The sequence below is a fragment of the Suncus etruscus genome, chromosome 11, assembly GCF_024139225.1.
Source record: "Suncus etruscus isolate mSunEtr1 chromosome 11, mSunEtr1.pri.cur, whole genome shotgun sequence".
Lineage (NCBI taxonomy): Eukaryota > Metazoa > Chordata > Mammalia > Eulipotyphla > Soricidae > Suncus > Suncus etruscus.
In genome coordinates this window covers 70,062,794-70,088,791 of record NC_064858.1, presented here as the reverse complement: position 1 = coordinate 70,088,791, position 25,998 = coordinate 70,062,794, and the positions used below count along the sequence as shown (strand labels likewise).

At 36.9% G+C, this 25,998-nt stretch overlaps 2 protein-coding genes and 1 non-coding gene across 3 annotated transcripts in view; 2 read left to right on the top strand and 1 right to left on the bottom strand.

Annotated features, from left to right (window-relative positions):
• Nucleotides 1-9,701: 9,701 nt before the first annotated feature.
• LOC126022645 (transcription factor BTF3-like) lies at nt 9,702-10,696 on the top strand. Its single transcript, XM_049783618.1, has one exon. It carries the CDS (start codon nt 9,819-9,821, stop codon nt 10,302-10,304), a length of 486 nt encoding a protein of 161 aa, XP_049639575.1. The 5' UTR covers nt 9,702-9,818; the 3' UTR covers nt 10,305-10,696.
• A 564-nt stretch (nt 10,697-11,260) lies between these two features.
• LOC126023177 (small nucleolar RNA SNORA51) lies at nt 11,261-11,393 on the top strand. The gene has a single exon (XR_007500382.1). It is a non-coding gene; the product is annotated as a small nucleolar RNA SNORA51 (small nucleolar RNA).
• A 3,041-nt stretch (nt 11,394-14,434) lies between these two features.
• PPP1R12A (protein phosphatase 1 regulatory subunit 12A) overlaps nt 14,435-25,998 on the bottom strand; it is a 125,128-nt gene continuing 113,564 nt past the window's right edge. The window contains exons 22-25 of the mRNA XM_049783366.1: nt 24,022-24,126; nt 21,261-21,308; nt 19,097-19,147; nt 14,435-16,611 (exon numbers count right to left, since the gene is read on the bottom strand). Of these exons, the coding sequence (XP_049639323.1) occupies nt 16,525-16,611; nt 19,097-19,147; nt 21,261-21,308; nt 24,022-24,126 (291 nt within the window). The 3' untranslated portion in view covers nt 14,435-16,524. The remainder of the gene's footprint in view (nt 16,612-19,096; nt 19,148-21,260; nt 21,309-24,021; nt 24,127-25,998) is intronic.

The following is a 25,998-nucleotide window of genomic DNA, read 5'->3' as shown; positions in this document are numbered from 1 at the left end:
AGGTGGGAAACAAGTTGGTGTGGATAAAGCAGAAAAGGGCTCTTCATTCACTGTTGGTGGAAATGTCAGCTGGTCCAGTCTCAATGAAACATAGTATGGGTATTACTCAAAACAATAAAGAGAGCTTCCATGTGACCCAGAAATTCCTCTTCTTGGCATCTACCCTCAAAACACAAAAAGATAAATCAAAAAAGATATAAATTCATGTAGGAACATCCCATCTCTTAGTACAATAGTCAGGATATGGAAATAGCCCAAATGCCCAATAACAGGTGAATGAAGAAAGAAGTTGTGGTCTCCCTATAAAGTGGAATATATGTAGCTACAAGAAGAGATGATCATATACAGCTTGCTCTGAAGCAAAATAACTAGAGAGAATGATAATTACTGGATGATCTCACCCTCTGTGAAATATAGGGACAAAGTAAGGGAAGAGACAGTGTTGAACCATGTCAAAGCCTTGGTCTTGGACTATGAAACTTACCAACAGTCAGAGGACAGAAGAGAGGTTCGAAGACTCAAAGTGCCTGTCTTGCCAGCCAGAAGTCTTCAGTTTTCTCCTCAGGGCAAGCACCCAGCATGGTCCTTGCATCTCTTCTCTAAATGTAGAAGGGTTCCTGGCAAGCACATATGTGATCATCACAGCAACTTTTCCCCTCTCTCCTCTTGCCCCACACAGTCACGAGTGTAGCCCCTAGTGGACATGTGAACAACTAAAGTATGCAGTGCTGCTGAGTTTCACAACCATTACTGCAACAAAACAAAGGTGGGAAAGGAAAAAACGGGCAAAACTAAATCTTAATTTTAGAGGTAATTTTGTAATAATCTAAATTAAAAAAACAGGGATTCTCGATCTCTGTGGCTACATAGCAATATGTTACTTAAATCAGTCATGAACTTTAGATAATTATTTATAATAATAGTTGAAATAGCACTGTAGATTATACAAGATAATTGGCAAATATCTGTTAAAGAATAATTTAAAATATTTAATAAATTAAGTAGGAAGTTATTTTGGTTAATAATATTATCTTAATTCTAATATATGTTTCTGAGTGGGAGAGAAACAAATCTGGAATATCTGACTAAAAGTAGAAATGACATCAAATTATCCTTTCCTATGCCACAGGCCACCATCTAGAGATTTTAAGGCAATGTGAAAGTCACTTATGAATGCCTTGGTGGATGGGGGTGGGGAAACGTAGATACACTATCATAAAAATCATAAAATCATCTTCAGTCTCAATTGCTCTACAATTATTTGTCTTTTCTCTATATCCCTTTCTGATTTGCATCCAAAGGTATATGTATTCTTTGTACATGGATATAGATATTATATTATTACACATAGTAATAAATACATATTAAAGTGTTCAGTAAGGTTCTTCGATATTCAACTGTGTCATAAAATAATCCAACAGATTTATAATCTGTTCATTTAGCAATGACTGAGGTTAATTGCCCTTGGTCATGGGTAGGGCTTCTCTTGTTTCTTTACCTTTGCCCAGTGTTTCTGCCTTTGCAAAACTATGTGGTCCCCACCCAACAGCTATTCCAACGAGGACTCCTTTACACACATACACCTTCGACCTTAATTTACACACTTCCTGCCATCTGTGATGTCTCTCACTCCATGAAATTCGATTCAAAAGAAAACATTAAATTAAAAAATACCATCTGACAGAAAAGTAGAAAATAGAGAATAAATAATACTTACAAAACTACTCCTTAGTAGAAATGCTGGGTTTGGGTTTTGTTGTTGTTGTTGTTTTTGGGCCACATCTGGTGACATTCAGGGTTTTTTTTTTTTTTTCTGGCTATGCGCTCAGAAATTGCTCCTGGCTTGGGGGATCATATGGGATGCCAGGGATTCAACTGAGGTCCGTCCTGGGTCAGCTGCGTGCAAGGCAAAAAAGCACTACTGCTGTGCTATCGCTTCGGCCCTGAAATGCTGTATTTTGATCCATTTTTTCTAACCTTCAAAACTAGTTTTTAATTAATAAATATCTTTTCAGTAATGACAAAGTAGCTTATATTGGAAAAAATTGAAAAAAATGTATATGGTGAAATATTTTCCAAAATGTTACTTTGGGGAAATGTACCTTAACTGGAGAGGTACCAAGGCAGTTGCAAACTGGAGAGAACTCAATTCAGGAGAAAGAGAAGGGGCTGTACTTGATAAGATCTATGTTTCAATAGGTTCACCCCACACGGCCTTTCCTAATGAGCCTGATCTAGAACTTATGCTAAATTATTTTTTTAATATAAAATCTTTGTTTAAGCACCACAACTACAAGCATGATTGTAGTTGGGTTTCAGTCATAAACAGAACACTCCCCTTCACCAGTGCAACATTCTCACCACTAATGCCCCCCCCCCAACCCCTGCCTGTATTCGAAACAGGCATTCTACTTCTTTCACTCATTAAGATTGCCATGTTAATTGTTAATGTAGTTATTTCCCTAACTGCACTCACCACTCTTTGTGGTGAGCTTCATGTTGTGAGCCGGTCCTTCCAGCCCTCATCTAAAATTGTCTGTTCATTTCTTCATCCCATTTATTGATGGGGTTAGATGTTTTTTTCTTGTTAAGTTGTCAGTACTTTGTATATTTTCAATATTAGCCCCTTATCTGATGGGTATTGGGTGAATTTCTCCCATTCTGTGGGTGACTTTTGTATCCTAGGCACTATTTTCCTTTGAAGTGCAGAAGCTTCTGAGCTTAATATATTCCCATCTGTTTATCTCTGCTTCCACTTGTTTGGAGAGTGCTGTTTCCTCCTTGAAGATGCCTTTAGTCTCAATATCATAGAGTGTTTTACCTATGTGTTGATCTATATACCTTATGGTTTCAGGCCATCAGGCCATTTGGATTTGACCTTTGTGCATGGTCTAACGATGGGGGTCTGAGTTTGCTTTTTTGCAAGTGGCTAACCAGTTGTGCCAATACCACTTGTTGAAGAGGCTTTCCTTGCTCCATTTTGCATTTCTTGCTTCTTTATAAAAGATGAGTTGATTTTATATCTGGGGAACATTCTCTGAATACTCAAGTCTATTTCACTGATCTGAGGATCTATCTTTATTCCAATACCATGCTGTTTTAATAACTATTGCTTTGAAATACAATTTAAAATTGGGAAAGTAATGCCTCCTATATTCCTTTTCCCAAGGATTACTTTAGCTATTCATGAGTGTTTATTGTTCCAAATGAATTTCAGGAGTGTTTGATCCACTTCTTTGAAGAATGTCATGGGTATTTTTAGAGGGATTGCATTAAATCTGTACAATGTTTAGGGGGGGTATTGCCATTTTAATGATATTAATCCTGCTAATCCATGATCAGGATGTTTCCATTTATTTTAATTATAATAATCCTGCCAATCCATGATCAGGATGTGTTTCCATTTCATTGTGTCTTCTCTTATTTCTTGAAGCAGGCTTTCGTAATTTTCTTTGTTTAGGTCCTTCACCTCTTTAGTTCACTCCAAGATATTTGAGTTTGTGTGGCACTAATGTGAATGGGATTTTTTTTTTCTTTCTGGTTTTTGGGTCACACCCGTAGCACTCAGGCTCAGGGGTTACTCCTGGCTCTATGCTCAGAAATCGCCCCTAGCAGCTTGGGGGACTATGTGGGATGCCGGGATTCAAACCACTGTCCTTCTGTATGCAAGGCAAACACCCTACCTCCATGTTATTTCTCTGTCCCCTTGTTGTTTTTTTTTTTTTTTTTTTTGGTTTTTGGGCCACACCCGGCGGTGCTCAGGGGTTACTCCTGGCTGTCTGCTCAGAAATAGCTCCTGGCAGGCACGGGGGACCATATGGGACACAGGGATTCGAACCAACCACCTTTGGTCCTGGATCGGCTACTTGCAAGGCAAACGCCGCTGTGCTATCTCTCCGGGCCCCAGCCCCTTGTTTTTTTAATGTACATTTCTTTTCTATCATTATTAGTATATAAGAAGGCCATTAATTTTTGCGTGTTAATTTTGTAGCCTGCCACTTTGTTATATGAATCTATTGTTTCTAGAAGCTTTTTGGCAGTCTTTAGGATTTTCTAAATATAGTATAATGTCATCTGCAAACAATGAGAGCTTGACTTCTTTCTTTATTATTTGGATGCCCTTAGTATCTTTTTCTTGCCTAATCGCTAGGGCAAGTACTTCCAGTACTATGTTGAATAGGAGTGGTGAGAGAGAGGGCAGCCTTGTCTTGTACCAGATTTTAGAGTAAAGGCTTTTAGTTTATCTCCATTGAGAATAATATTTGCCATTGGCTTGTGGTATATGGCCTTGACAATATTGAGAAAAGTTCCTTTCATTCCCATCTTGATGAGGGTTTTTTTTAAATCAAGAATGGGCGTTGGTCACCACCACCACCACCACCACCACCCACCATCACCACCACCCACCCACCCACCACCACTCCACTCCACCACCCATAAAGGAAAAAAAAAAAAGAGAATGGGCTTTGGACCATATCGAACCCATCTAACACCATGCACAAAGGTCAAATCCAAATGGATTAAAGACCTTGATATCAAGCTTGAAACCATAAGGTATAGCGATCAACACATAGGTAAAACACTCCATGACATTGAAACTAAACGCATCTTCAAGGAGAAAATAGCACTCTCCAAACAAGTGGAAGCAGAGATAAACAGATAAAAAAATATTAAGCTGAGAAGCTTCTGCACCTCAAAGAAAATAGTGTCTAGGATACAAAAGTCACCCACAGAATGGGAGAAACTATTCACCCAATACCCACCAGATAAGGGGCTAATATTGAAAATATACAAGGTACTGGCAGAACTTAACAAGAAAAAAAATCTAACTCCATCAAAAAATGGGGAGTAGAAATGAACAATTTCTCAAAGAAGAAATATAAATGCCAAAAGACACATGAAAAAATGCTCCACACCACTAATCATCAGCGAGATGCAAATCAAAACAACGATGAGGTACCATCTCACAACAGAGACTGGCACATAACAAAGGACAAGAATAATCAGTGCTGGAGGAAATGTGGAGAGAAAGAAAATCTTATTCACTGCTGGTGGGAATGCCGTCTATTCCAGCCTTTATGAAAACAATATGGAGATTCCTCAAAAAAACTGAAAATTGAGCTCCCGTATGATTCAGCTATATTCCTACGTACAAAAGATACAATCCAAAAATTCCTTTCTCATAGCTATATTCATTGCAGTACTATTTACAATAGCCAGAATCTGGAAAAAAACAAGATGCCCTTCAACAGATGAATGGCTAAAGACACTGGTACATATACACAATGAAATATTATGCAGCCGTCAGCAGAGATGAAGTCATGAAATTTTCCTATAAGTGGATGTACATGGAATATATCATGCCAAGTGAAATAAGTCAGAGGGAGAGTGATAGACAGAATAGCTTCACTTATCTATGGGCTTTAAGAAAAAAGAAAAAGACATTTTTTTTTGTGGTTTTTGGGTCACACCCGGCAGTACTCAGGGGTTATTTCTGGCTCCAGGCTCAGAAATTGCTCCTGGCAGGCACAAAGGACCATATGGGGCGCCGGATTCGAACAGATGACCCTCCTGTATGAAAGGCAAATGCCTTACCTCCATGCTATCTCTCCGGCCCCAAAAGACGTTTTTCTAATAATGCTCAGAGACAACAGAGATGAGGGCTGGAAGGACTGACTCTTGATGTGAAGCTCACCCCATGGAGTGTTGAGTTTAATTAGAGATGACTACACTATAATGACTATCTTAATGAGAGAAGAATGCCTTTCTCAAATATAGACAGGGGTTGGGGATGGAGGGAGATGGGGGGCATTGGTGATGGGAAGGTTCACTGGTGAAGGGGTGTGTTCCTTTTTATGACTGAACCCAATCTACCATCATGTATGTAATCATGGTGCTTAAATAAGGAAAAAGGAAAAAGAAAAACCCTAAAAAAACAAGGGTAGTACTGTTGGATAATCTAAAAATGAGCGCCTTGTATGGGATCCCTTACATCAGCATACACACTTCCTTTAAATCTTTCAATGACTTTTCAATTGTACATACATTATCTCAAAAATCCAGGACAGCTAACAGCAATGTGCCTTGACCAGATATTTCAGAGAAGTATAGTTTGAATTCTGTCTTAGTTTATTATAGATACAACAAAGTTTCACAAAGTTTTATAAAAAGCAAGTTGGTTATTTATCATGTTGTTAGATTTATACATTATAAGGTTTATAAATAAAAATCTTACAGTTGTACAGGCCAGAAATCAAAGATTATGTGTTAGTATGTGGGGGAGGGTCCTTTTGTACCTTATCACTGTATCTTCCCAGATGGGAAGATTAGGGAGTTCTACAAGATGTGTTTATGAACATGCATACATGTTCCTATACAAAGGACTTTACCATGCAACTTTATCTCATCTCTGAAATTTTATAAAAGCAGCAGAAAGAAAAAGTGCAGAGTGCAGTCCGTGAAGCATTTGCTTTGCATATGGCCTACCTGGATTCAACTCCTGCTACCACATATGATCCCCTGAGTACTACCAGGTATGGTCCATGAGCAAAGAGCCAGTAAGAGTACTGCTGAGTGTGGCCCCAAAACCAAACCAACTAAAAAAAAGCAACAACAAAAACCAAAACAAACACAAACAACCCTAATAAATCTTATTCATGAGAATTCTGTGTTCAAGACCTAATTGACCTACCAAATGTCCCCAATTCTATCCTCTGACTTAATCACATGGCAAATGGCCCCCTTTTAATAATAATCTCAGGTACACACTGAGATCATAAAGTCAGAGGAGCTTGGTATACATGCTAAGATTTCAATCAAAAGTTGAGAGGGGGGCCCGGTGAGATAGCATGGAGGTAAGGCATTTGCCTTCCATGCAGAAGGACAGTGGTTCAAATCCCGGCATCCCATATGGTCCCCCGTGCCTGCCAGGGGCGATTTCTGAGCGTAGAGCCAGGAGTAACCCCTGAGCGCTGCCGGGTGTGACCCAAAAGCCAAACAAAACAAAACAAAAACAAACAAAAAATAGTTGAGAGGGACTTCTCCTCTACAGAAAATACCATTTCTAGATGGTATCAGAGAAATAGCACAGGAGCTAACCCTGGTTCAATCCTTGGCTTCATATACATTTCCCAGAGCATTATATGATGGGAGTAGTCCCTGAGCACAGTTAGGTGTGGCACCAAAGTAAAATTTAAAAAGAAGACTATTTCCTAGAAAAAAACTAAAATAGGTTTTTCCTAAAAATATAAAAAGCTCACACAAATTCAAAGTCCTTAGCCAGTTAGTACTTCAATTACTTGCTAGAAGAGAAAATAATTGTATTCAAAAAAAAATCTAAATTCACCAGTTATCTACAATATCTACGGTAAAAATATTAAACATCTAGATATACAAGAACATGGGACCAAGATCAAAAATCATAAAATGACCAATTATATTTATATAAACAAATGAAATAAAAAGAGAAACTTTGAAGGAAGACATAATAAATGACAATATATTATTAAGGCTTTTGGAAAACTAGAGGCTTTTTGGGTTTGTTTTGAGATCACTCGTGGCAGTACTTCAGTGCTTACTCTTGGCAGTGCTTAGGGAACCAGATGGGGCGTCAAGTATAAAACTCAGGTTGGCTGCATGTACATTAAAAAAACAAGCAAACATGAAAACCTAGAAAAATGGTACCTAAATTTCTTGCTACATGCAGAAGCCAGGGATGCTCAAAGAGCTCAATGGGGTGTATGAGTTTAAAAGAGATTTGCAGAAATATTTTCAAAACAACAACAACCACAACAATGACAAATAGGCTGAGTTTGCATAGTTCAACACATTTTTACATCATCCTGCAGGAAGACTTTCATGTCTTGGATTTTAAAGAAAGCTATATCTTGGGAAGAATCTGTTTCCATCCAAAAGAAAAAAATACTGTTTTCAGTGCTGCTTGGCCAGGGGTCTTGAACTCAAAATTTTTTTTTTTTTTTTGGTTTTTGGGCCACACCCGGTAACGCTCAGGGGTTACTCCTGGCTATGCGCTCAGAAGTTGCTCCTGGCTTGGGGGACCATATGGGACACCGGGGGATCGAACCGTGGTCCGTCCAAGGCTACCGCAGGCAAGGCAGGCGCACCTTACCTTTAGTGCCACCGCCCGGCCCCTCTTGAACTCAATTTACCTGCAGGCCACAGGAGGCAAAGTCGGGGTGATCCTTGAGTGCAAAGTCAGTAGTAAGCCTTGAACATTGGGGGGGCTGTGACCCAAACAACTAAAACAAAACAAGATTCCTCTAGGGCAGGGCCACAAAATGTTGTATGGAGGGCCATTTGCAGGCAGCGAGTTTGAGACCCCTGATTGACAGTGATGATGGATACCACCATTGTCCAGGTTTATTGAAACCTTCTTGAAAAAAATGAAGATAAATTAAACATTATTTCCCCTCTCATTCCAAGGAAAAGTATCCTCCATGCTTTATGCTTAAATTGAGAATTTGGGAGCTAGTCTTTCATCTGATGAAATTTACTGATTTGCCTACCACCAAGTTCTTGATTTCTGTTAAAAAAAAGAACCTAATGCCTTGCACGCGGCCAACTCAGGACAGACCCCGGTTCAAATCCAGGTATCCCATATGGTCCCCTGAGCCTGTCAAGAGTGACTTCTGAGTGCCGAACCAAAAGTAACACCTGAGCACCGGCGGGTGTGAATCAAATATTGTATAAAAATATAGAACATCACAGAGAAAGATCGCTTAACACTGTTTTCATCTTTGCAACTGAAAGTTTCATTAGCAAGATATGAGTAATGGGTAGTTCTGTTACGTAACTTGCTTATTGACAAGTGGAAAACACTCTACAAGGCTACTACTTCCTAAGAATATACATGGTCCTTTTAATAGTATTTGGCCCCCGTGGGAAGTCATTTCAATATATATCATAGACTACCTGGCAGATTGGATCTAGCACTTCTTTCAATAGCCTGATACTCCAGCACTCCACACCACTAAATGCAAAGATCAATGGGGAAGCTAAAGAAGACATCTACTGGTGGTGGTGGTGGTGGGGTGGTGGTGGAGAGAAATCCTGGCAAATCAAGTCCACTCAAATGCCTGAACCTTATAGATGAGGACCTAAAATCAGCACTTAAGGGTTTAGCAATGAAAATCAAGGAGTCACTAACCAGTGAAATTAAGAAATCAATAGATGAACAATTCAACCAATTCAAAGAAGAGCTTTTTCAGAAGATGAGAGAATCTATACAAAGGAACTGAAGGAACTAAATAAACATGTTAGCAAGCCATAATAGTAGAATTACACAGGTGGAGAATCACAGACAAACTTGAAGACAGATTACAAGTCAGTGGAGATGATAAAGAAGTTAAAAAAGAAAGGAGAGACAAAACCCTGGAAGAACATGTAAGGTACTTAATGAACAAAGACAGGAGAAACAATCACCTAATTATAGGAATTCCAGAAGTGGAAGAAAATGGGAAAGAGACAGAACAAGTAGTGAGGAAGATAATAGCAGAGAACTTTCCCACCCTTGGGAAAGAGGTTTCTCTACAAGTCCAAGAGGCAAAAAGAGTGCCAAACAAAATAGACCATAACAGAACAACACCAAGACATTTATTAATCCAAATGGCAAAAAACAGAGAGACTGACTCTTTAAAGCAATAGGGAGAAAAAACTCCGTAAGAATCAAACAACCCCCGGCCTCCCTCTAGCTGCCATCTTTCGTCCCCGCGTGTGCGCGCCTTCTCTCAGCCGGTCTGCCGAGACCCCCTGAGCGCCAACCCTAGTCCCCCGCGCGGCCCCATTTCCGCTCCAACAACATGAAAGAAACGATGAACCAAGAGAAGCTCGCCAAGCTGCAGGCCCAAGTGCGCATTGGTGGGAAAGGAACTGCTCCCAGAAAGAAGAAGGTGGTTCATAGGACAGCTACAGCAGATGATAAAAAACTTCAGTTCTCCCTGAAGAAGTTAGGAGTAAACAATATTTCTGGCATTGAAGAGGTGAATATGTTCACAAACCAAGGAACAGTGATCCACTTTAACAACCCTAAAGTTCAGGCATCCCTGGCAGCAAACACTTTCACCATTACAGGCCATGCTGAGACAAAGCAACTGACAGAAATGCTTCCTACCATCTTAAACCAGCTTGGTGCAGACAGTCTGACTAGTTTAAGGAGACTGGCTGAAGCTCTGCCCAAACAATCTGTAGATGGAAAAGCACCACTTGCTACTGGAGAGGATGATGATGATGAAGTTCCAGATCTCGTGGAGAATTTTGATGAGGCTTCCAAGAATGAAGCAAACTGAATTGTGTCAACTTCTGAAGAAAACTTGAAAAAGTTACTGGGAGCTGCTATTTTATATTATGACTGCTTTTTAAAATTTTGTTCAAGGATCTAATAAGATCTAGATCTAATATTTTTCAGCTCAAACTCCTTGGACATTGCAGCTCTTTTCAGTTTTTGCTTATATACAACTCATTCTTTGCAGCTAATTAAGCTGAAGAAGCCTGGGAATAAAGTTTGAAACAAAGGATAATAAAATTCTTTGCCTAGTATATAGTTTAATTTTTTATTTCATTGGCACTGATTTGTACACAGAAAGCAAACTTGTTTATAGAATGCTAATCATGACATGTAATATGGCTGAAAATCTTTGATGGAATTTGATTAAAGATTTGAAATGACAGTATAATACAACAGAGGTGGTATAAAAAAAAAAGAATCAAACAACCCAAAAATCCAAAAAGGGAGGGGGGGCTGGAGCAATAACACAGCAGTAAGGCATCTGCCGCATGAAACCAACACAGGACGGACAGATTCCGGCATCCCGTATGGTTCTCCAAGCCTGCCAGGGGTGATTTCTGAGCCGCCAGGTGTGACCCAAATATTTAATAGACAGGACTCTGCCTATTTTCAGCATATTTGATTTTTGATTGAGAAGAGGACATATTAGGTGATGGGTATTCCCCTGATTCAATGTGAATATGTACCCAAAATACTACAGTGAAAGATATGTAAGCCATTATGAAAAAAAAAATTGTGTTTTTAATCAGAAATTTTCTTTGACTTACATGTATTATTATTATATCAATTATATTATATGTTATGTTATGTCACTATATTATGTTATATTAGTTTACCTCATTATGTTAATCAATTTTGTCCTTTAAATGAATTCTTACTTTAAAAAAACAAACAAAAAAAAAACAACTTTAGTTTGCTCTGAAGAAAAAAAAATAAAATAAATAAAAGATAAGATAAGGCCTCCCAAATCTTACCACAGGCTGTGTTCTTTACACTGGCTGTATAGAAAGAGGAGGTACAGTAAAGGCACCCCATATACACCTCAACACAGGCCCCTTGCCGGGTATGTATTGTGAATTGGGGGACAAAAAAAATGAAAAAAAAAAAAAAAAAAAAAAGAATCAAGCCAGATTTTCCATTTGAAACAATCTAGGCAAGAAGAGTGGAATGGCATATTCAAACTACTGAATGAAACTTTCAACCTAGAGTCCACTACCCAAAGAAACTCTCATTTACATTGAAGGGAGGGTTAAAAACATTCTCAGACAAAAAAGAACTTGCAGGGCCAAAGTGGTGACGCTAGAGGAAGGTGTCTGTCTGCCTTGCAGCGCTAGTCTAGGACGGGACTTCGTTTGATCCCCAAGCCAGGAGTGATTTCTGAGCACATAGCCAGGTGTAATCCCTGAGCGTCAATGGGTATACCCCCCCCCCAAAAAAAAAAAAAAAGAACTTGAAATATTTGTGCTAACCAAATCAATCCTAAATGAGCTACTCAAAAAGCGATCACACAAACCAAATCTCCAATTGTAACAATAACCCTACACAATATAATGGCACAACAGCCCTTTCTGTCAACTTTCCTTTAATCAATGGATTAAACTCCCCCGTCAAGAACAGATACAGCTGTTTAGATTAAGCAGGTGTCCAATCAATTGCTTTTTATAGATATCTATAATCATTTTCTAATGCTTTTATCCACAGAAATGGGTGCAGAATGTGTTTAGAAGCCATGGACTTCCATTACAGTGCTCACTATTAAGTAGTTTTAATGTCTTATTTTACTATATCTATAATAACTTTTTGTCCACAGTGGTGCTTGGTGATGATATAGGTTGGTCACCACAGTTCCACATTGCAAAGCTCTATTACATTACTCAGAAGACAAGGCTCAGTATGATGTCACTCAAAAATTCTAATCTATTCATTTCAACTTGATTATGCCTGCTAATGTTTATGTCCACAGCTGGCAATGAAATATGCAACTGCATGTAATGAACTGTTATGGAGTTCATTCACTGAGTGTTATTGTAATCTGCTTTTCAATTGTAAGTAGTTTATCATTATACCATAATGCTCATAATTTTATATTGCTTTTAGGAGTGGAACCTGGATGCTCAAGACCCACTAGACAGTATTTCATGGTGTGGACTTCTCTTACAGTGCTCATTACCATAACCACTTATTTTTCTAGACTTAAAAATTATGGTTGTTTATAAGAATGCTCTATATAAATCTAACTCATAAGCATTTCTTCAGTAAAGTTCACCCTCACCAATCATGATTGGATTAGAAAATGGGATACCTTTCCATCTGATTTGCTATGTTATATTTTTTTTTTTTTGGTTTTTGGGCCACACCCGGCAGTGCTCAGGGGTTACTCCTGGCTGTCTGCTCAGAAATAGCTCCTGGCAGGCACGGGGGACCATATGGGACACCGGGATTCGAACCAACCACCTTTTGGTCCTGGATCGGCTGCTTGCAAGGCAAACGCCGCTGTGCTATCTCTCCGGGCCCGCTATGTTATATTTTTTAAGCTTTCTGTCCCATTTCACCAGGGTCAGCTTTTCAATTGTAACCTATGGATTGATCCTTAGTGTGTGTGTGTGCAAAAGTGTATGTGTTGGCCACCTCAATACCTGTCTTATGTCCGTCTGTAGTATACATGTCTATGTTGTATACTGCCCTTCCCTCTATTATATATAAACCCTCCTTCCCCCCTTTGCTTACCACCTTACAAATTCTTTTCTAACCCTTCACTCTCTTACCCCTCCCCATTTAACCCTTTTTACCCTCCATTCTTAACTCCTCAGGAAGCGGAACATTCCCTTATCCAGCCAGCAGACAACCAGAGTTAATTCTTGGAGATTGATTCCCCCCACTCTCCCCAGTGCTTTACAAGCCAAGAATCTCTGAGATTCTTGTATCAAACTGAGAAACAACTGTCTAGTGGAGGTCAGGGCATAAGAAACCAAGCTGGGGTACTGGGTTGATTGGGGTTGGTGTGGTGGCAGCTGATATTGGAGGTTGCACTGATAGTGATTGCTACATTTTCTGAATGGATTTGCTGTTAAAACCCTGGCCTTGGGGCCAGAGAAATAGCATGGAGGTAGGGCATTTGCCTTGCATACAGAAGGACGGTAAATCGAATTCCAGCATCCCAAATGGTCCCCCAAGCCTGCCAGGAGCCATTTCTGGGCATAGAGCCAGGAGGAACCCCTGAGCACTGCAGGGTGTGACCTAAAAACCAAAAACCGAAAAAAAAAAAATCCTTTCACGGAAAAACCATCTGGCGGGAGTCATTCCTGTGCCTTGACAGGAGGAAGGTGTTCTCTTTACCAGTGGTGGTGTTTCAGGGAAACACCCAGTAGCAGGGATTGAACCAGAAAAACATGGGCACCTGAGCTATCTCCTTTTAACTTCTACCTCATTTTTCTCACATGAACAATCTTCTAAATCTAAGGTTACTTTTCATTTGACTCAAGTATCTGCAGGTGAGTCCCTCATTAATGGCAGAGAATAACTTGTTTTTCTGGGAGTACACATAATGTATGAAGTGGAAAGAAACAATACTGATTTTTGTTACATTAATTTAGTTAAACACACTCTTACTATAAGTCACAGCTAAAAGAAGTTACCAAAGGGAAAGGGCTTCTTATTTCAGATATTAGTATACGCTGGGGTAGAGCTTTGTGGAAAAATCTAGGTTGAAGAATGATCTAATCTACATTTCAATGAAATATTTTCTTTTATGTTTGCAACTAAGAAAATAAGACAGATTTAATTAAAACCACAAAATTTTATATAAATAAAATCTTAAGCACAAAGCTATGGTATTAGCATTAATTGTTCTTGTTTACCCACTTTATAAAGAAACTAGTTCTCAGATTCATGATACAGGTAGCTTTATGTAAAATATATAAACATTTGTCCAAACTGATACAGATTGCATAAATATGGCAAGGAAGATTGCATTTACAGGTGTGCATGTACAATGTTGTGCAAATTATCACAATATGACAATTTCAAAAACTGTTCAAACTGGAATCCAAATAAAGCCATTAGTGAAAAAATACCCATGCAGAATTAAAATCTCAGAACAAATTTTAAATATTTTCAGTAAAAGTTCACACATTTAAAATAATTTCATTCATTTTATTGGTATATGTCAAAATACATTTTTATTTCCAAAATAGTGGGTTTTGCAACTAGTTTCATGCAGAAACAAGGTCTGCTCAATACTACCAATAAAATCAATATAGCACAGTAGCTGTTCAGTTTTAGATACAAAGAATAAATAACCTAAATACAAAACATGAAAATATCAGAAACATGTATTTCACCATTCTTCACAGGCACCCAAACTCCACAAACATCATCCTTAGGACATCTAGCGGCTGTGCGGCCAGGACATGCTGCACAAACCCAAACCCATCTGGTTTCGGTATATTTTATGTCTCTCTAAGACCAGGGAAATTCTCTTGATGCAAACCACCACTCATACAATTCAAATATAACCAGAAATAAAGCTCCCACAACTATCCTTGTACCTTTAAAAAACAAGAATCCTGAGCTTGGTAGTAAGAGCATAACCTTGTATCTTCATAAAACTAATCAAGAAAGAGGATTTAAAATCCTGCTTACCAAAACACCCTATCCCAACCCAAAAGTAATTGAAAATAGGCAGTAGGACACATGACCGTTTAAAATGAAGGGGCTACAAATTCACATTTAATATAGTATACAATACAATCAAATAATACAATTAGCTACAATAAGCTTTACAATGTACAATTTATTCAAATGGCAGAACTGTTCAGTGGTTAAGGAGACAGTTATGTGCCAGAATGATGTAATTTTTTTGCAGGTTTTAATGAAAATAGAAAAGCAATTTGTCCAAATAAAAGCCATTTTCACTACATGTACTTAATCTTACTTATTTTCTTTTTCCTTTTTTATTAAAAAGGCCACTGAAATGTATAAAATGATTTGAACATGATGGTGGTATCAAAGTCAATGCCTCTTCACATGGCAACAACAGCATTTTACCATTAACTGATGATGGGTTAAAGTTTGTAAGTGATTTCATATCACTACTTTGGCTAGCACAACAGTTTTAGATAGCACTCAGATAAATATAGGTATGTGAAATGTGAAGCAATTATCTTATGCAACTTTAATTATGGTAAAATACTATCAAATGAAAACTGAAAATCAAAGTAAAAAAGCACTTTACATTAGGAAACTGCTGTAAAGATTGGGCTTCATATAACGTGTTTTTAAAAGTCTCACATTTTAAAGCAAAATTTATTTTGAACACTAATATGAAGTAACCTATTCTGCAGTAGCAGACACTTGAAATCAGAAGCATGCCATGTGGTGGTTCAAAAAGCAAAACAATACACTTTATATACAGCATCACTCAGTACCTGCTAAAATAAATGTGAAGATTACAGACCTAATGTTTTTATACTACAATAGTTAAAACAAACAAAACAAAAAAGTGACTAATGAAGGCAGAAAGGTTTTAAAAACATCTAATTAATCTCAACTGACTTTAAAGCATTCATATAAGAAATAAATGCATATTGCACAAACAGTGAAAGCAAACGTTCCACCAAGCAGTTTAGTTCCAGGTGGGAGACAACACAGCATGAACCTAATAATATACAACAATGAAAGAAGAGCATGTGAGGTTGCCTTTCCCCACTTTTTCAGTAAGAGAAAATTGTGAAAACATGGAAAAGTCTGCCACATGAAGAGTTAGGAGGAAAAGATACAAACCCAAACTTAGATGTAGAGATAAAATTAAATAAAAAATATCAGAAACGGTGGCACATCAAAAAAGAAGTTGAATAACTGTCTTCCGTGAGAGCTGAAAGTTTTTGTTGACACAAAGTATTTATGTACAACTAAGGCTTACTGGTTAAAAGATCTGAGGCATATCTGGCCTTGAACACTTTCCTTAAATGCTAGAGCTGTAAACAAATTTTCTCAGTCATTAAAAAAAAAATCTCAGCAGCTGCATTCACATAAAACAATGGTCTTGATACAAGAAAAAAAATAAAATCAAACGAAACAAATCCTAGATAAGTGGGTATTTGGCAGGATATCAAAAAATGAGTCTTCAAGGATTCTTCTCAACTTCTGCTGACTGTAAAGTATGGTCCATTTGAGTAAATAATATGTGCAAGTCCATTATTTGCTGCTTTTATGTTTTGCTTTTATTTAGAAAGTTTGCTTATAACTCTGATCAAGGCCCCATTTTCATCCTTTAGCCTCTGGTTGTCTGCTTTTAAGTCTGGTAACATCTATAAGGGAAAAACAAAAGGAAAATTTTAATTTTAAAAATAAGATAAAATTACTCTAAATAACTTATTTTTATCACAACACACATATAGATAGCCCAGTCAGCTATATATATAGTGTATACAAAAATATGTATTTTTTCTAGTGGCTAAAATATTTATCAGGAAGGGGAAAAGCAATTTGTGAAACTAATTATTTTTAATCCAGGATGGAATGGAAGACTTATTTTCCTACAGTCATCAGTTAACTGCCTATAATCAGTTGCTATTATGACTCACAAGCAAACCATATTAGAGCAGCCAGAAGCCTGGTTTAGGAAAGGCTCTGAGAGTTCTTTAGAGTCCCTGTCACCATCTAAACCTTTTACTTTCTTTACACCAGACCTTAAGCCACAACTTTCACTATTATTCCACAAGAAAACAAATCTATTTAGAAAAGTTTTGGGAGTAAGACTTCTAAACTACTTATTCCAAGAATTCACTATACTACTACCATTAAGCACCTAGTAAAAATATCTGATCAGAATAGGTTCATTAAATGGAAATATGGTAATAATATATAGGTTGTAAAAGTAATTTATAAAGGCAACTTAGTTAAAAAAAATAAATCAAAATATAGCAATTTTTCTATTTGCAGATAATTTCAAAGGGTGAATTGGAATTTCTACTAACATTTTGAACATAAAACCTACTCTCCCAGAAATTCAGTTCTCTTGCCACAGCGATCCTAATTATTTCTTGTTAACAACCCTAAGCAAAATCTTCATGAAAAGTTAAACTTTATGTGGTACCAATCAGTTCTTATCTGTGTACAGAAAGGATAAAAAAATATACACTTTAAATATTAGATATTTTTCTCATTTCTCTGTAAATGAGAAAGAATTAAATGACTATTAACTAAGATGGGTCTGATTAAAAATGATAATATTTAGAAAAAGCAGATGTGATGTATGCTTACTTTTCAGTTTAACAGACATAAAATACTCATAGTAATTTTTGTTCCCTTTTATTTGGACTAAAACTCAGGGCTTCAACATGCAAAAACTGTTATCTAGTCCTCTGTTTGGACTATTTAATGAGCTTTTTGTGGTGCTACACCCATTACTGCTCAAAGGTTACTCCGAGCTCTGCACTTAGGAATCACTCTTGGCGGGCTCAGGAGACCATGAGAACCTGGGTTGGCCATGTGCAAGGCAAGCGCTTTAACCTGTTTAATCAACTTTAGTAAATAATTTTATTTTAAAAACTCTATTTATTGATTGATTAGTTTTTGGGCCATACTCAGTGGTGCTCAGGGTCACTCCTGCTCTACACTCAGAAATCGCCCCTGGCAGACTGGGGACTCTATGGGATGCTGGGAACTGACTTGGATCCCTCCGTGTCCGCTGCATGCAAGTCGGATGGCCTACTTCTGTGCTATCTCTTAGGCCCCAAGTAAAGAACTTCAAACAACAATCATTTTAAGTCCTATGTTATGTGTAGAGCAATAAACAAACACAAGCTTTGTAGAAATTTGTATGCCTTTTATTTAAATTCCTAAACTTTTCCTGAAGTGTACTGTAGTTTGTAAGTAGCAATATAAAATTAGTGACACTTTCTAACATTCTGAGAAGCCATGCATAATTAAACTGTTATATAATAAAATCCAGGCACAATGGCATTAATCTGTAAAAGCGAGCTCAGGACACGCTTACTTATACAAAAACACCTGCCTGGCTCTACCTAGAAGATATGAGGAACAAAATTAGAGGTTCACAAAATGCGATTGCCTATAGAACCCTGAGCGCTTGTCAAGGCCCTATTCTCTGTCAGCAGTCGCTCATTTAACACTCTCTGAGACTGATTTTTATTTATTTGGTGCAGGTTCTGTAAAAATCAGAACATAGGGAAATAGACAACAGAAAATAAGAAATGGAAAAGAGCATAATAAAATCAAAGAATCACAGTTCATAAATATAAGAAATTAAATCTTAGAAGACTAATCCTTGAGATTTACAAGATTTAATAGTCCTAAATTTACATGTCAAAAAATGTATATTCAAACCAAATAGAAAAAATTTGTCTCCAAAATTATTCATTAATTCTAATAAGTCAAATTCCACAGGTAATACAGAATGTATATGTGTTGTCAGAATAAGCACAGTAAGTAGCAGTGAAATAAAGTTCTTATTCTATAATGCCTTTTACTTCAGAAAAAAAATGTGTTGACTTCCTATTCACCGTTTAGTCTCCAAGAAGCACAGTATGTAAAATGTGAAGAATAACATTCCAAACATAAGATATTATTCTGTAAATTCTATAATCAAGTATTAAGAGTGCTGTAAAACTGGATTAAAAAGAATGGAGTTTTAAATATTCTCTTTGCTCAAGATAGAGAGGCATAAGCAGAAAACTTACAAACTGCACAATTCATGTAAATGTAGCACCTATAGTGAGAGATAAATTTACATTCATAAAATAAACTCTTATGGGTAGCATGTCTACTTACTTTGAGTTCTTCTTCCATTTCAGATATTCTTCTTTCTAGAGCTCTTCGCTCCTAGATCCATTAAGATACCAGTATTAATTATATAATTATAATACTCTTAAATTTTATCCTAAATTGTGAAAGTGACACTTGAAAAAAAAATTAAAATCAGGAGCAGTGTGTAGAAAAAGATGTGATGCCAGCGAGGTGTAAAGATCTTTCCATAATATGAAATAAATAATATTATTTTATTACTTTTTTTTGGGTTTTGGGGCCACACCCAGTGACGCTCAGGGGTTACTCCTGGCTATGCGCTCAGAAATTGCTCCTGGCTTGGGGGACCATATGGGATGCCGGGGATTGAACTCAAGTCCGTCCTGGGCAGCCACGTGCAAGGCAAACGCCCTACACTGTGCTATCACTCTGGCCCCTATTTTATTACTTCTTAGATGCTCTTTCTTCAAAGCTCTGACTATTACAAGATGTTCAAATTCTTTTCAATAAGACATTAAGTAAGGTCACTCAGAGTAAACCAAGAAACCTCAGTCCTTAGTAAGACTGAGGATGAAACAGGAAAAATATCTCTTATAAAAGATGCATTGATTTTTATATTTTACAGTGAAGCAGAGAAGCAAGAAGCAAAGGTGTCTAATCTATGTGTAATATAAACGTTCAAAGGGACAGTGTTCACTAACCATTATCAATCAATTGACTTGACAACCTGGATTTAGGTTTGGGACTGTGCAGCATTAATGCAGTGAATCTAATGAGGAAGCAACTATAGCATTTGTTTACAACTCCTTTTGGAGTGCCAGACAAAGGCAACATCCATTGCTGCAGTAACATTCTGTTTTCCTTGAAACAATAAGCATTCTAGGGTGTTTCGCACAAAAGCAAGCAAGTAATTAAGGTGCTGTCAAACTTAAATTAGGTCATACCGCCCAGAAGATACTGACTCCTGCCGGTCACCTTGCAGACACAAACCATTGACATTTAGTTTCATCACACTCACACGGTTTCTAACACATATTTTTCCAGATTAATAACTAATACTGATATTTAGTAAAGCTACAATTTACTTTAAATGTTAATTATCTTTAGGGCATATAGCTTAAACAAAAAACAAAGACCTATAATTATTATGTAAGTTAAGTTATTACTGGTACGTTAAAATATTATAGACAAAATGTTTATTTTTCCTAAAGATTTTTCCTAGTTAAAAATACAGTCACGACAACTTCATAAAATCATTGTACTTCTCAAAGTACTAATAGCCTATCATGTCACTTGATCCTCATAACTTGGTGAAACATTAGCAATTCCCGAAAACCCCTGGTTTTGGGCCACACTCCTGGCAGTACTCAGGGGACTATCTAGGGTACTGGGAACTAAACTCAGGTTAGCTGCATGCAAGGCAAGCTCCATACCTGCTGTATTATCTCTCTGCCTAAATTTCTTATGCTTGAAAACTTTTTGTTTTGTTTTTGGGTCACACCCGGTGATGCTCTGGGGTTTCTCCTGGCTATGCGCTCAAAAATCACTTCTGGCTTGGGGGATAGGGACACAGGGGGATTGAACCAAGGTCCGTCCTAGGTTAGGCTTGTACAAGACAAAAGCCCTACTGCTGTGCCACCACTCCAGCCCCTTGAAAAACTTTTAATATAAAAAATATTTTAAGAGGAAATATGTATAAATAATACTTGTACAAAGTGGTAAAAGAATTTTGTGTTCATTTTTAATTAAAAAATCCTAAAGTTTAATATTTAAAATTTTAATTTAAGGTATTAAATTAAGGCATTATCAAATTAACTTTTAAAACAATATAAAACTTCATATCTTCTGCATGAATAAAATGTATGTATGATGAAATGTTTTAAATATACAACCACAGAAAGTGAAAGAAATAATTGGCACTTCTAGACACATTATTACAATTTATACACTCCACATTAGGCTATTATAATAGTTGATTTTCAGTCAAATGAATGAACAGAGCAAGTCAAACTTTTATATATATATATATATATAAGTAAATAAATAATAAATAAATATATAATTTAATTCCTTGAGAAACCCCATGAACTCTACAGTAAAACTAAGCTAGAATCAGTTCATGCTATTAAATGCTATTATTGCTTATACCAACGTGAAAATCATTTACTTATTCAGTAAAATGGATACTTACCCGTTTTTCCATTTCCAATAGTGACCTATCAGTAAATCTTTCTTGTCTCTGCAAAAAAAGTAACAACTATGAAAAGGAATATACATATGTAATAAGGATGGGTGGGATGTAGGGAAAACATTCAGAAGTAGTACAGATCTGAATTTGTATTGAAATAAGACAGTCTAAAAAATGCTTGAAAACAGAATGGTCTCTACCACTCTTATCTTCTATAGATTACTTAAGAGTAGATGGGTTGTAATAAAAATAGAAATGACATAGTTTGTCCTCAAATGCTTGAGTTCTCTCCTTTTAATTACCTTCTTCACCTTTTTACAATTTTTTAAGTAAAGCAAAATAGTTGTTATTGACAGAAATGTAGAGATGTGAAGAGAAAGAGATATATGTTCAGGAGAGAACATGGACTTCTCCATAGGGAATAATGTAGAGCTCACTCCTGTCTTCTACCACTAGATACATGGTGAAACTAAATGGTGATTCCAGATTGTTGACTTAAATGAGTTTGGAACTGGTTACCCCTTGAAGTGAATAGTCATAAGGGGAGATCAATACACTCAGCTATCTTATCCTGTGTGCTCATCCTTGTTCTTTCTCTCCAATCCTCTTAAATTACTCTGAGGTTCCTATCTACTGTCATGTGTAATGAATTAGAACTTTATTCATCCTCAAATATCAGCTGCTTGGGTCTGGAGCAATAGCATAGTGGTAGGGTGTTTGCCTTAATTGTGGCTGACTCAGGATGGACCTGGGTTCGATTCCCGGTATCCCATATGGTCCCCCTGAGCCTTCCAGGAGCGATTTCTGAGCACATAGTCAGGAATAACTCATGTGCACTGCTGGGTATGGCCCCAAACAAAAACAAAACAAATTAGCTGCTTTTCTCCTGCTGAGTGCAGTTCTTTCACACCCACTTCTACTCCATTTGTGAGAACCAAAGCCCCCTGGGCCAAGATCCAAGGTGGTTCAAAACCCCAGTAAAGTAATTTTTGAGGCAGGCTTACATTATTTTCCCAGAGATGGGGGAAGTTAGCCCAGAGATAAAACTGCAGAATCTCAAACTCACGGCCAAGGGCCGCAAACGACCCTCCGTACAACATTTGTGGCCCTGCACTAGAGGAATCTTTTTTCGTTTTGTTTTGTTTTAGTTGTTTGGGCTACAACCCCCAATGTTCAAGGCTTACTACTGACTTTGCACTCAAGGATCACCCTGACTTTGCCTCCTGCGGCCCGAGGGTAAATTGAGTTTGAGACCCCTGCAAGGGTACATTAGAAGAACTAGGTGGGATCAGAATGACATTGACACAGTTGAGTCAGAAATGAGTTCAAGTATCTGTCCTAAGCAATGATGTGATTTGAGCACAAACAGAAATGGGCCAATCATGCATGTTAAGAAGGATGAGCTGTCTGTATTAAACAATGAAATGTTTAAATTGTTAAAGCTTGTAAACCCTATATATACTGCTTGGAAATTTGAATCGGGGTACTTGTCAAGACTCCACTGTGTTGGATGAGACTTGGACCTCAGCTAGCCAAATAAACTTTTTGTGCCTTGCATCCTCAGAGGTGGTCTTCGACTCTCAGCACAGATGTGGATTATCAACTCGAAACCTAACACATTTTATATTCAGTATTATGCACAACTGTTTAACATGGCAGGCAGAATTACTATTCTCTTTTGGGGGAGATTTTGGGGCTGTGCCCAGTGGTGCCAGAGAACCATATGTAGTAATAGGGACTGGAACCAGGCTCAGTAGCATTTAAGTTTGCTTTACAACTGTATTGTTGCTCTGGCAACAATTGTTAGTGTGGTAACTAAACAAAGAATTCATTTTATTATTTTCTTCTTTGTCTATTCGTTCAAAAGGTTTAGCATTACTGGGACTAATAATTAATAATAATTTGTTCATTTTTGATCCAATAATTAGTCCCTCCCTTTTTTAAAGTTTTTAATTTTTTTCTTTTTTAAGTTATTCCTGGTAGACTCCAGGGACCATATGGAGTTCCGGGAATCTAAGGTGGGTCAGTCATACGCAGGGCAAAACCCTCCCCACATTACAACAGCTCTGGCCCAGGGTGTTGGTTGTGGTATTCAGGAGTGGGGATCCTCAAATTTGTATTATTTTCTGTTTGTTTGTTTTGGACCACACCCAGTAATGCTCTTCAGGATCACAATTTCAGCCAGCAAAGCACCAAGCCATTATGTGGCCACACATTTTATCACTTCTTTATATATTACTATGGGCATACAAGGACATCCTAGCCTCAAGTCAATTTGCCACACAACAAAATAGAAACACCTCCAGACGATCAGCACAATGAACTCTAAAGACTAAATCAGTATTAAAAAAAAAGACAACCTAAAAATTTATGATCCGTTATGTCAACTTTGTGATACATTTTCTTTATATAAATAAATAAATAAAAACAAACAAAAACCCTAAAACTAATTTAACTTTCCATTATTAGGCTAAACACCAAACATTTAAAATTTACTCTAGAAAAATATGAATAGGGGATGGATTTTTTTAATTCCTTCATAATAAAAATATTAGTAATAAAATTTTTGTTTTAGCTTTACCCTTAGAGAACATTTTAACGCAAATTTTAATTATCCAATTGGTGGGAGCGCTTTGAACATGGTTATACAAAGTGTAAGAAGTGTCTTACCTCCTGCACTATCTCTTTGTCCCCAATTCAAATAGTTAGCCAATAAATTTATTTGTGAGAAAAATTATCTTTAGAAAAAAAAATGGGTACAAACCTGGGTAGCTTTTTCCAACTGTAATTTAAGATCTGTCAACTCCATATTTGTATCATGTAGCTGTGCTTTTAGCTTTTCATTTTCAGCTAGAATTTGTTCATAAAGCTATAAGAATTTAGATTAGAACAAATTAGTTTCTGCTCTTTAAAAATATTAAGATTTCCTACTGGTTATTTATGATATATAAAGAGAAAAATGCATGTAACACATGAGCTATTAAAGAATACATTATAATTTAAGTAAAAATCCTGGAATAGAAGACAGAAGAATTTTTGGTCATGAAATTCTAGGTTTTCCTATGTAAATCTTCCCTATTCTTCCCTAATCCAGCAATCAAATTCAAGGTTTCAAATATGTACGACATGCCATACCATTGAGCTATATTCCTAGTCCCATCCTACATAAAACTTTAAAATAATTTGCAGTATTTAAAATTTAAAACTCACTAAAAAATCTGTCTATTTAGCTTCCATGAAAATAATTCAATTATCTTTTTTTTCAATTATCTTCTTAAAAAGAAGTTCATAACTATAGCTAGAGGAATGTAGTCACTATGATATTATTTTCTGTTGTCTGAGAGCTTTCTGACCCATTATTTCCTCTTCAATATGTGTGGTAGATGATCAACTGCACTTATACTTACATTAGTTCTAGTAATGTTAAAAGGAAACAAATATTTCTTCTGGAATACTTAAATCTATTCTTTTTACCTTATATATACTTATATCTACTACAGAGACTACAATAATTTTTTTTATCTAGTTTACACTAACATTCACGTGTTCTCAACTTCCTACTAATTTATTTTATACCTAACAAGAAGAGTTAAGTGTTGAAAGGACAATCTTACAAATCTCATAAGCCAATATATGCTTAAAAATTCAAGTGGCTTCCCAACTTCATTAATATGGATATTTTTAAAATAGTGTAAAGCACTTGATAATATGATGCCCAAGCTACACATCCAAGGCAACATCACACCATCACTTCTGTCCTTCTAATCACATAAAAAATTTTATCACTTCATTGCAAAAAATATCCCCTTCAAAGACTAGGTCTACAAGTCTGAAATTGACTTTTGTAATCTGATCAATTTTCCTTCTCTTTTTGCCAGCATACTAATCATACTTCTGTTCCTGGCCAAAGCTAAATGTTCACAGAAAATCAATCTATCCTCAGTCCCAACTATAATTTAAGACCTGTCAATTCTGTATTTATATTATGTAGCTTTTACATTTTCAGGTAGAATTTGTTTTTAAAGCTATAAAATCTAAATTCTACTCTCCTAAGAATATTAACATTCTCCATGGATTATTTTATGAAACAAAATGCATGCAACATATGCCACGGTGCTTTGTTACTTTTTTTTTCCTGTTTTTTGGGCCATAACTGGTGGCACTTAGGGGTTACCCCTGGCAGGCTCGGGGGACAATATGGGATGCTGAATATCAACTTGAGTGGGCCACATGCAAGACAAATGCCCTATCCAGTGTGCTAGTGTTCTGGTCCTTGCTAAATACTTTTTATACTTAAGTATATTTAAGTAACTGTTTCCATTTTTATTTTACTGGAGAATTTTTTTTTTTTGATTTTTGTCATGTTTGTACCCAAGGTGTTTAAATAAAAAATATTATTTAAAAAAAATTAAAAAAGGGGGGGGGCTGGAGTAAGTTAGCACAGTGGTGTTTGCCTTGCAAGCAGCTGATCCAAGACCTAAGGTGGTTGGTTCGAATCCCGGCATCCCATATGGTCCCCCGTGCCTGCCAGGAGCTATTTCTGAGTAGATAGCCAGGAGTAACCCCTGAGCACTGCCAGGTGTGGCCCAAAAACCAAAAAAAAAAAAAAAAATACCAAAAATAGTAATAAAAAATTTTTATTTTTGTGCCACACCAGCATTAAGAACTATATGTGGTACCAGTGATCAAACACAGGCCAAAAGTATGGAAGCATCCTATCCACTGTATCATAATCTTTGCT

What these genes read in the sequence shown, in the direction of transcription:
- LOC126022645 (XM_049783618.1), top strand. Translation starts at nt 9,819, where the DNA reads ATGAAAGAAACGATGAACCAAGAGAAGCTCGCCAAGCTGCAGGCCCAA.